This window comes from Panthera tigris, chromosome D2 (assembly GCF_018350195.1).
Source record: "Panthera tigris isolate Pti1 chromosome D2, P.tigris_Pti1_mat1.1, whole genome shotgun sequence".
NCBI classification, from domain to species: Eukaryota; Metazoa; Chordata; class Mammalia; order Carnivora; family Felidae; genus Panthera; species Panthera tigris.
This window is the reverse complement of record NC_056670.1, coordinates 20468845-20481377: the sequence shown is the minus strand read 5'-3', so window position 1 is coordinate 20481377 and position 12533 is coordinate 20468845. Positions and strand designations below refer to the sequence as shown.

The following is a 12533-nucleotide window of genomic DNA, read 5'->3' as shown; positions in this document are numbered from 1 at the left end:
GATCTGAGGACACCTTCAGATTGAGAGTGAGGGGATGGAGAACTATTTATCATGCCACTGGAAGTCAAAAGAAAGCTGGAGTAGCCATACTTATATCAGACAAACTAGACTTTAATTAAAGGCTGTAACAAGAGATGAAGAAGGGCATTATATAATAATTACAGGGTCTATCCATCTAACAATTATAAATGTCTATGCGCCGATTATGGGAGCCCCCAAATATATAAAACAATTACTCACAAACATAAGCAACCTTATTGATAAGAATGTGGTAATTGCAGGGACTTTAACACCCCACTTACAGAAATGGATAGATCATATAGACACACGGTCAATAAAGAAACAAGGGCCCTGAATGATACATTGGATCACATGGACTGGACAGATATATTTAGAACTCTGCATCCCAAAGCAACACAATATACTTTCTTCTCGAGTGCACATGGAACATTCTCCAAGATAGATCACATACTGGGTCACAAAACAGCCCTTCATAAGTATACAAGAATTGAAATCATACCATGCACACTTTCAGACCACAATGCTATGAAGCTTGAAATCAACCACAGGAAAAAGTCTGGAAAACCTCCAAAAGCATGGAGGTTAAAGACACCCTACTAACAAATGAGTGGGTCAACCAGGCAATTCGAGAAGAAATTAACAAATATATGGAAACAAACGAAAATGAAAATACAACAATCCAAATGCTTTGGGATACAGCAAAGGCAGTCCTGAGAGGAAAATACATTGCAATCCAGGCCTATCTCAAACACAAGAAAAATCCCAAATACAAAATCTAACAGCACACCTAAAGGAAATAGAAGCAGAACAGCAAACACAGCTTAAACCCAGCAGAAGAAGAGAAATAATAAAGATCAGAGCAGAAATAAACAATATAGAACATAAAAAAACTGTAGAGCAGATCAACGAAACCAAGAGTTGGTTTTTTGAAAAAATAAACAAAATTGACAAACCTCTAGCCAGGCTTCTCAAAAAGAAAAGGGAGATGACCCAAATAGATAAAATCATGAATGAAAATGGAATTATTACAACCAATCCCTCAGAGATACAAGCAATTATCAGGGAATACTATGAAAAGTTGTAGGCCAACAAACTGGACAACCTGGAAGAAATGGACAACTTCCTAAGCACCCACACACTTCCTAAATCAGGAAGAAGTAGAAAGCTTGAACAGAACCATAACCAGCGAAGAAATTGAATCGGTTATCAAAAATCTCCCAACAAATAAGAGTCCAGGACCAGATGGCTTCCCAGGGGAGTTCTACCAGACATTTAAAGCAGAGATAATACCTATCCTTCTCAAGCTATTCCAAAAAATAGAAAGGGAAGGAAAACTTCCAGACTCATTCTATGAAGCCAGTATTACTTTGATTCCTAAACCAGACAGAGACCCAGTAGAAAAAGAGAACTACAGGCCAATATCCCCGATGAATATGGATGTAAAAACTCTCAATAAGATACTAGCAAATCGAATTTAACAGCATATAAAAAGAATTATTCACCATGATCAAATGGGCTTCCTTCCTGGGATGCAGGGCTGGTTCAACATTCGCAAATCGATCAACGTGATACATCACATTAACAAAAAAAAAAGAGAAGAACCATATGATCCTGTCAATCGATGCAGAAAAGGCATTTGACAAAATCCAGCACCCTTTCTTAATAAAAACCCTTGAGAAAGTCTGGATAGAAGGAACATACTTAAACATCATAAAAGCCATTTTTGAAAAGCCCACAGCTAATAAATATCATCCTCAATGGGGAAAAACTGAGAGCTTTTTCCCTGAGATCGGGAACACGACAGGGATGTCCACTCTCACTGCTATTGTTTAACATAATGTTGGAAGTGCTAGCATCAGCAATCAGACAACAAAAGGAAATCAAAGGCATCAAAATTGGCAAAGATGAAGTCAAGCTTTCGCTTTTTGCAGATGACATGATATTATACATGGAAAATCCGATAGACTCCACCAAAAGTCTGCTAGAACTGATACATGAATTCAGCAAAGTTGCAGGATACAAAACCAATGTACAGAAATCAGTTGCATTCTTATACACTAACAATGAAGGAACAGAAAGACAAATAAAGAAACTGATCCCATTCACAATTGCACCAAGAAGCATAAAATACCTAGGAATAAATCTAACCAAAGATGTAAAAGATCTGTATGCTGAAAACTATAGAAAGCTCATGAAGGTAATTGAAGAAGATATGAAGAAATGGAAAAACATTCCATGCTCATGGATTGGAAGAATAAATATTGTCAAAATGTCCATACTACCCAAAGCTATCTACACACTCAATGCAATCCCAATCAAAATTGCACCAGCATTCTTCTTGAAACTAGAACAAGCAATTCTAAAATTCATGTGGAACCACAAAAGGCCCCGAATAGCCAAGGTAATTTTGAAGAAGACCAAAGCAGGAGGCATCACAATCCCAGACTTTAGCCTCTACTACAAAGCTGTCATCATCAAGACAGCATGGTATTGGCACAAAAACAGACACATAGACCAATGGAATAGAATAGAAACCCCAGAACTAGACCCACAAACGTATGGCCAACTCATCTTTGACAAAGCAGGAAAGAACATCCAATAGAAAAAAGACAGTCTCTTTAACAAATGGTACTGAGAGAACTGGACAGCAACATGCAGAAGGTTGCAACTAGACCACTTTCTCACACCATTCACAAAAATAAACTCAAAATGGATAAAGGACCTGAATGTGAGACAGGAAACCAACAAAACACTAGAGGAGAAAGCAGGAAAAGACCTCTCTGACCTCAGTCATAGCAATTTCTTACTTGACACATCCCCAAAGGCAAGGAATTAAAAGCAAAAATGAACTAATGAGACCTTATGAAGATAAAAAGCTTCTGCACAGCAAACAACCAACAAAACTAAAAGGCAACCAACGGAATGGGAAATGACATTTGCAAATGACATATCGGACAAAGGGCTAGTATCCAAAATCTATAAAGAGCTCACCAAACTTCACACCCGAAAAACAAATAACTCAGTGAAGAAATGGGCAGAAAACATGAATAGACACTTGTCTAAAGAAGACATCCGGATGGCCAACAGGCACATGAAAAGATGCTCAATGTCGTTCCTCATCAGGGAATTACAAATCAAAACCACACTCAGATATCACCTCATGCCAGTCAGAGTGGCCAAAATGAACAAATCAGGAGACTATAGATGCTGGCGAGGATGTGGAGAAATGGGAATCCTCTTGCACTGTTGGTGGGAATGCAAACTGGTGCAGCCACTCTGGAAAACAGTGTGGAGGTTCCTCAAAAAATTAAAAATAGACCTACCCTATGACCCAGCAATAGCACTGCTAGGAATTTACCCAAGGCACACAGGAGTGCTGATGCATAGGGGCACTTGTACCCCAATGTTTATAGCAGCACTCTCAACAATAGCCAAATTATGGAAAGAGCCTAAATGTCCATCAACTGATGAATGGATAAAGAAACTGTGGTTTATATACACAATGGAGTACTACGTGGCAATGAGAAAAAATGAAATATGGCCTTTTGTAGCAACGTGGATGGAACTGGAGAGTGTGATGCTAAGTGAAATAAGCCATACAGAGAAAGACAGATACCACATGTTTTCACTGTTATATGGATCCTGAGACACTTAACAGAAACCCATGGGTGACGGGAAGGAAAAAAAAAAAAAAGAGGTTAGAGTGGGAGAGAGCCAAAGCATAAAAAACTCTTAAAAAGTGAGAACAAACTGAGGGTTGATGGGGGGTGGGAGGGTGGGGAGGGAGCGTGATGGGTATTGATGAGGACACCTTTTGAGATGAGCACTGGGTGTTGTATGGAAACCAATTTGACAATAAATTTCATATATTGAAAAAAAAAAGAAACTAAAAAAACACAATAGAACATATCAACAAAACCAGAAGGTGGTTCTTTGAGAAGATTAACAAAATTGATAAACCTCTAGCAATACTCATTAAAAAAAGAGAGGATCCAAACACACAAAATTATTAATGAAAGAGGAGAAATAACAACCAACACCACAGAAATACAAACAACTGTAAAAGATCTTATATGCCAACAAACTGGACAACTTACAAGAAATGGATAAATTCCTAGAAACATATAACCTACAAAAGCTAAAGCAAGAAGAAATAGAAAATTTGAACAGACCTATTACCAACAATGAAGTCAAAATGATAATCAAAAAAACTTTCAAAAAACAAATGTCCAGGACCAGACAACTTCAGAGACAAGTTCTACCAAACATTTGAAGAAGAGTTAATACCCATTCTTCTCAAACTACTCCAAAAAATACAAGAGGAAGGAAAACTTGCAAATTCATTCTACAAGGCTAGTATCACCCTGATACCAAAATCAGATAAAGACATCACAAAAAAAGAAAACTACAGGGCAACATCTCTATGGAATATAGAGACAAAAATCCTCAACAAAATATCAGCAAATCAAATCCAACAATAGATTTAAAAAGTTCATGCCACAGTCAGGTTGGATTTATTCCCAGGATACAAGGGTTTAATATTCATGCAAAAATCAACATGATATGTCACATCAATAAGAGAAAAGATAAGAACCATCTGATCATTTCAATAGATGCAGAAAAAGCATTTGACAATAACAACATCCTTTAATGATAAAAACCCTCAACAAAGTGGGTTTAGAGAGAACACACTGCCACATAATAAATGAAAAGCCCACATTTATATAAAAAACCCACAGAGAATATCAAACCCAAGTTTTCCCCCTAAGGTCCGGAATAAGACAAGGATGTCCATTCTCACCACTTTTATTCAACATAGAACTGGAAGTCAGTCTTAGCTACAGCAATCAAACAACATAATATCCAAATTGGTAAGGAAGAAGTAAACTCTTACTATATGCAGATTACATGATACTATATATGGAAACCCTAAATGAGGCACCTGGATGGATCAGTCGGTTAAGTGTCCAACTCCTGGTTTCGGCTCAGGTCATGATCTCACGGTTCATGGGTTTGAGCCCCACATCAGGCTCTGCACTGTCAGTGTCTGCACTGGCAGTGCACTGACAGTGTAGAGCCTACTTGGGATTTTCTCTCTCTCGCCCTCTCTCTCTGCTCTTCCTGTGTGCTCTCTCTCTCTCTCAAAAAATAAATACACAAAAAAAATCCTAAAAACTCCACCAAAAACCTACTAGAACTGATACATGAATTCAGTAAAGTCACAGGATACAAAATCAATGTACAGAAATCCATTGCATTTCTACACACTAATAATGAAACAGAAGAAGGAGAAATTAAGAAAACAATCCCATATACAATTTCACCAAAAGCAATAAAATATCTAGGAATAAACTTAGCCAAAGATGTGAAAGACTTGTACTTTAAAAACTATAAAACAATGATGAAAAAAATTCAAGATGACACAAAGAAATGGAAAGACATTCCATGCTTATGGGTTAGAAGAACAATTGTTGAAATGTCTATACTACCCAAAGCAATCTACAAATTTAATGCAATCCCTATCAAAATACCAACAGCACTTTTTGTAAAACTAGAACAAACAATTCTAAAATTTGTATAGAACTACAAAAGACCTCAAATAGCCAAAGGAGTCTTGGAAAACAAAGCTGGAGCTATCATAATTCCAGATTTAAAGTTGTATTAGAAAGTAGTAATAATGAAAACATTTTGGTACTGGAACAAAAAGAGATGCATAGATCAATGGAACAGAATAGAAACCCCAGAAGTAAACCCACAAGTACATAGATTAATCTTATCTTTGACAAAAGAGGGAACACTATCCAATGGGGAAAAGTCTCTACAACAAATGGTGCTGGGAAACTACATGCAAAACAATAAAACTGGACCACTTTATTACACTATACACAAAAATAAACTCAAAATAAAGACCTAACTGTGAGACCACAAATCATGAAAATTCTAAAAGAGAGCACAGGCAGTAATTTCTCTGACATTGGCCATAGAAACATTTTTCTAGATATGTCTCCTGAGGCAGAGGAAATAAAAGCAAAAATAAACTATTGGGACTAAATAAAAATAAAAAGCTTCTGAACAGTGAAGGAAACAATCAACAAAATCAAAAGACAACCTATGGAATTGGAGAAGATATTTGCAAGTGACATATCCAATAAAGGGTTAGTATCCAAATATATAAAGAACTTATACAACTCAACACCAAAAACCCAAACAATCCAGTTAAAAATAGGCAAAAGAACAGACATTTCTCTAAAGAAGGCATCCAGTTGGTCAACAGACACATGAAAACACGTTCAACATCACTCATCATCAGGAAAATGCAACTCAAAACTACAATAAGATATTACTTCACACCTGTCAGAATGGCTAAAATCAATAACATAAGAAACAAATGTCGGCAAGGATATGGAGAAAAAGGAACCCTCTTACACTATTGGTGGGAATGCAAATTAGTATAGCCAATGTAGAAAACAGTATGGAGATTCCTCAAAAAGTTAAAAATAGAACTACCTTATGATTCCAGAATTTCACTACTGGGTATTTACCCAAATACAAAAATCCTAATTCAAAGGGATACAAGCACCCCTATGTTTACTGCAGCATTATTTATAATAGCCAAGTATGGAAGCAGCTTCAAGTGTCTGTTGACTGATGAATGGATCAAAAAGATGGTGTATGCAATGAAATATTACTTAGCAAAAAAAGGATGAAATCTTTCTATGTGCAACATGAGTAAAACTAGAGAGTATAAATATAAAGCTAAATGATATAAGTCAATCAGAGAAAGACAAATAACATATGATTTCATACATGTGATAGTTAAGAAACAAAACAAACGAGCAAAGTACAAAAGAGAGAGACAAACCAAGAAACAGACTCGTAACTATAGAGAACAACTGATGGTTACCAGAGGCCAGGTCGGTGGGAGGATGGGAGATACAGGGGATGGGATTAAAGAGTATACTTATCTTGATGAATAAAAAAATAAAATAAAAAATAAAATAAAATAAATATATAAATTAATAAAATAAAATAAAACTAAAAACAAAATAAAATACTAAACTTCTTTTAGTCATTCTTTTAAGGGTAGATATGCTGGTGAGAAATTCCCCTTAATTTTCCTTCATCTGAGAATGTCTTGATTCCCCTTTATTCTTGAATGGTATTTTCACTAAATATAGGGTTCTGGGTTGACAGTCCTCTTTCAGAACTTAGAGATATTGTGTCACTTCTTTCTGGTCTACATGGTTTCCAATGATGATGTTATTCAAATTGTTTTTCCTCTATAGATGAGGTATCTTTTTTGTCTCTGGTCAACTTAGAGGATTTGTTTTATCTTCAATTTTCAAGAGTTTATAAAGTGTCTTGGAACAGATTTATTCTGGTTTATCCTATTTGGGATTTACTTAGCTTTTTTAATCTTTAGGTTTCTGTCCTTTGCCAAATTTGGAAACATATCGACTGTTTTTTTCTCTGCGTATTTTCTTAGCTCCACCCTCTTCCTTCTTTCTTTTCGACTCTAATGACATCAGTATTAGATATTAGATACTATAGTCCTACATGTCTGTGAATCTATGCTCTTTTTTTTTTTTTTCAATCAATTTTCTCTTAATTCAGTTTGGATAATTTCTATTGTTCTATCTTCAAGCTTATGGATTCTTTCCTTTGTCCTCTTCATTTTGTTATGGAGTCTATCCACTAAGTTTTTACTTACAGGTTTTTTTTTTCAGTTCTACAATATCCATTTAGTTCTTTATATCTTCTAGTTCTTTGTTGTTTCTATTTGTTTTAAGTACATTTGCCATTCCTTATTGAAAATTTTTTATGTTGGCTTTTTGAAAATCCTTGTCAGATAATGCTAAAATCTGTGTTATCTTGTCATTGATGTCTGTTGATCAGCTTTTCTCATTCAAGTTAAGATTTTCCTGATTCTTGGGACCATCAGTGGATTTCAATTTTATCTTGGACTTCGGGAGGATTAGGTTATAACGCTGGGTCTTATTTAAATCTAGTTATTTCAGCAGGCCTCTTTTGGCTATGTATCAGAAGAAGAAGTGGACGAGTGTCACTTCATTGCTGTTAGGAGAGAAACGTCTAGGATTCCCAGTCAACCTCAATGATACACAGAAGGAGATGACTACTGGGCAGACTAAGAGTAGAGGCTTTCACGAGGCTTCTGCTAATACAATCTACCTGGGAGAGGGAGAAGTTGTCTCAGTACTGCTCTGTACATGGCCTTCACTGATATGTAGAGGCAAACCTTATTCCTGGGCTGCAGTGAAAAGTCCTGGTTTCTGGTAGGACTTCTGTGATACCACCCTAGTAGGGAGGGTGAGAGGTACCACATTGCCACTGGTCCTGGGGGTGGGTATAAGTCCCAGTTTCCCATTCAACTTTCTCTGACATCACTCCAGTAGGGGACGGAAGAGGAGGGAGGGTGTTTCCTTACAGGTGGGAGAAGGTGGAAGTATCACTACTTGGCTTTGGCTGGTGAGAATGGAAAAACAGTTATCCCCCATGGTGTTTGACTGAAGTAGGGCAATTACTGTCTAAAAGCTTTGTGTATTCAAGTCTATTTCTTTCCTAGTCATTTGGGTTAATAAAGGAGACTTTCTGAATTTTGTTTGATAGTTTTTGTTTTTGTTTTTGTTTTTTGTTTTGTTTTTTGGTTTATGCCCATCAGCATTTTGGGGTTTCTGGCTTCTTTAGCACTCGGTCTGGAATATAAGAGCTAAAAAGAAAACTAAGGGAACTCATCACTGTGTTGTCCCTTGAGTCCCTTGGTCCCTAACTGGTTTATCTTCTCTCCACTTTTCAGTCTTCTTCCACCTTTCAGATTCTTATGTTTCTTTTACATACAAAGTCCAGAGTTTTTAGTCATACTTAGCAGGAAAAATAGGGAGAAGGGTGTCCACTCCATCTTGTCCTGGCTCAAAATTCTTACCCTTGTTACATTCTCACTAACAGAAACTAAATATCAATATGATATGTGTCCAACATGAATCTATAAACTCAATTAATGAAAAAAATAGCATCAGAAATATAGAGTTAAGAACTTGGACTAGGAGAAATGTATTAGTGACAGGCATCAATTTTGGGCATATAAAATCTAGCACCTAAAAGCACTGGGAATCCCTACATCTATCTACATATGAGGCTACCTAATGAACTTGAAAGAGTAAGAGAGAAAGTGGTATTTTGATCTGAGGTAAGGGAAAGCAAGATTCACTTAGGAATTTACTTCTAGAGAAAGAGATCAAAATGAGCTCAATCCATATGAGTCAGAATTTACTTAATGCTTTTTCATCATTTATAATGACTTGGAAATCATTTAGTCAGATAAGTAAATGGTTCATTTCTATTCAAGCACTGTGATTAACAAGATGACATTTTAAATGATTTGTGATAAAGGAAATGGGTCCTGATTAGAGTTCATTACCTAAAAAGAAAATCAAGGTTCATTGAAGCTAATGTCTACTATTTTTTCAATAAAGTGTTTTAAGAAAGCAATGTTGAACAACTGTACCCAATGCCTTGGGAAGTATATTTATTTATATATACTGCATCAGGATATAATTTACATGGATTTTAAAACTGTCATGGAAACTCCAAAAAGGGAAAATTCCTTGTTAGTAAATAAATCTTTTGTACCAGTAGGTTGGAATCAATTATACAACATATACAATGACTTTTTCCAGGTTGTCTTTATCATTTTTTTTTCCTTTTTGGAAGAATTTTTGCAAACAGGTGGTGTAAATTTTAGTATCTAAGGACCTGAAAACAGGCTAGTTTTCACCCAAAGGGCAGAGAAAATCAAGGAAATACTGACCTCCAGTGGCCACCTACAATAGACATTGGCAATATTCTAAGAATTTAAACAGTACCAAAGATATATTATATTGATGTATTTCTTATTAGAGAAAATAGCAATAGTAGATCATTTTTGTTTTCAGATTTTATGCTTAAAGAAAACCTTTCTTGTTGAATACATATGGTCATTCCCATTCACAATTGACAGGTACAATAATTTGTGTTATATTTGTGTTTGTACTCTCTAAATTAGGTAAATGGCATCCACCATGAATTATATACACTCAAGGGTAAATAATTTACCAGCTAAAAGAATTATGAACTAAACTCTGTGTTTATAAGATATTCAAGTATTAGGCAGGAATGGTTTTCAGCATCAAAAAAACCATGTTACTCCAAAGTATTTCATTTGATGAAATCAGATGCCTAAATTTACCTCTCTCTCTGATTCCCTTTGAATTTTTCCACAGCTTGGAGCAGATTTAAATCTAAAATCATGATTTTGATTTAAGAAAACTATAAAAGTATGAGCTAATAAATAACAACAAAACTTCCTTTTTTTCATATACAATCCCTAACAACTTAAAGTTTAAAGTGAGACCAAGGCTTTTAAAATGATACATTATAGAGATTATTATGTAAAAGGTTTAGAACCTACATAGCATTTATCATTTTAAAAGTCTTAGTCTTATTTTAAAACCTACATCTCTCTATTTAGTGTCCTGAAAATTTCTTCTACAAATACAAAAGGATTGTTAAGTATTAAAACTCCCTCTAGTATGGATTTCTTTTGAATTTCCAGAAACTGCTTCCCAAGGTAAATATAGGCTATCTTCAAAATACTACTTGAACACCAGACTTCAAAAGTAAACACAGCAGACTGTCCTCATGAATAATTAATTCAAGATAATGGCTGAGAGATCTCCACTTAGAAGCCTGAAAATCCCACGAGATTCACCATATTTAATGAATGTTACCTTTCAGCCCTTCATTTCCAATATCCTAAAGCTATCTACAAGAAGAGAATATTTAGGTGAGTTGATATATATTTAGAGGAGTTTGTACATGAAAGGTCAACAGTCTAAGCCCTTGAGCTTTAAGACCTTCTACTTAAATTGACAAGAATTGATATTACAAATGATTACAGAAATGAATGTAAGTACAGTGAAAAAAATCCCACAATCTGAACTTTTCTACTCAATTATTCTGGAAAATAAAAGAGTATAATTAATCATTTTGAAAGGAAACTAAAATTAGTATTTCACAGAACTAGACTCAAGGGAAACCTGAGCCTAGAACTTGGAATGGCACTTAGTCAAGAAAATCACTATATATGTATATATATATGTGTGTGTGTGTGTGTGTGTATATATATATATATATATATATATATATATATATTTCTATTCTTACCGAATATAGTCAAAATATTCTTTGTGTTGGTTACGATAAAAAACAGAAAATTTAAGCATCCGTCCTGCAATCACTTCAGCCTTCTCCAACAGCTGTGTTAGATGAACTTTTGAATAGTCTGAAAATAACAACAAAAAATTCTCTTACTAAAAATATATTACCAAAGGTGTCAACTACATGTTTAATAAATTGGAGATTATTAAAATCAACTTTAGGAAATTTATCTTAAATAGGAAATTGCACTGAAAAAAAAACATTCATTGTCTTTCTGTGGGACATTTTTCTTTCTACAAAAATGTATTTGTTTTATTTTGTTTTCTGGATACCCATGCATTTGTTTAACTCTCTGAAATTAAAGATCCTGAAGCAAAAACATTAAGTAAGGAATGCAGACTCTGCACAACCCAAGTAATGTCAATTGGCACCATACTAGGTACTAAATTTTCTTTAATCAACTGAAAAGTCAAATATAAGAAGTTTCTCACCTGCAATAAGTAGCAAATAAATTTAAAGGAGTAGCAATAATAATGTTCATTTAATTTACTCTTTAAATCTATGAGGTTAGCAAGGTAGATTATATATGACCATTTATTGACTGCAGAAATTGAGGCTTATCACAGTTTGATTCACCAAATGTTCATATATCTAGTAATTTAGACTAGTCTTCTGGCTTCTAGTTGGTGGTTTGCAGGTACACAGGACTCTTGAAAATCTAAAGCTTCTCTCCAAGTAATTTGATCTTTTCATCAACTTTTTGTTTTGAAAATTGGGGACTGTTATCAAACTCCTCTACCAGAATCTAAGCAAAAATTTTGTCTATAACGATTATAAGACTTTCCAAATGAAAGCAACCTAGTTGAACTGTTCATGGCAGCACAGTTTGTTTACTGACTGCTTTACTGGCTGACAAACATTTTAGATTAGAACATATGACGTAGAAGGCACCATGCAAATTAAATGATCAGGTTACAAGATCAAAAGGAATATTCTTCCTCTCAAAGAACTCCGTCTAAATTTATACATAAATATATAAACAAGTGTGACTTATTATGAGGTAAGCACAAGGTTTTATCTCTGACATAGACTAGACTAGAAGTAGATTAGTTGGTAGCATTCTATTTTGTTTTACTTCAATATTTTGCACTGTGCTTAGCACACAGTATGTACTCAATAAATGCTGAATGGATTAGCTATCCAGATTAAAAGACAATTTATACAAAAAGCTTCCTCAAAATTTACAGAGTCAAGGTTATTGATAAAGTTTAGGTAAAAGTCTCTGAATTATTTTGATA

At 34.8% G+C, this 12533-nt stretch overlaps 1 protein-coding gene across 6 annotated transcripts in view; it reads right to left on the bottom strand.

The window, feature by feature from the left end:
• The window catches only part of PHYHIPL (phytanoyl-CoA 2-hydroxylase interacting protein like), an 87089-nt gene that overhangs the window by 4783 nt on the left and 69773 nt on the right, over positions 1 to 12533 (bottom strand). For all 6 annotated transcript variants that reach the window (XM_042961025.1, XM_042961028.1, XM_042961027.1 and 3 more), the window contains one exon: positions 11242 to 11359. In XM_042961025.1, the coding sequence (XP_042816959.1) occupies positions 11242 to 11359 (118 nt within the window). The remainder of the gene's footprint in view (positions 1 to 11241; positions 11360 to 12533) is intronic.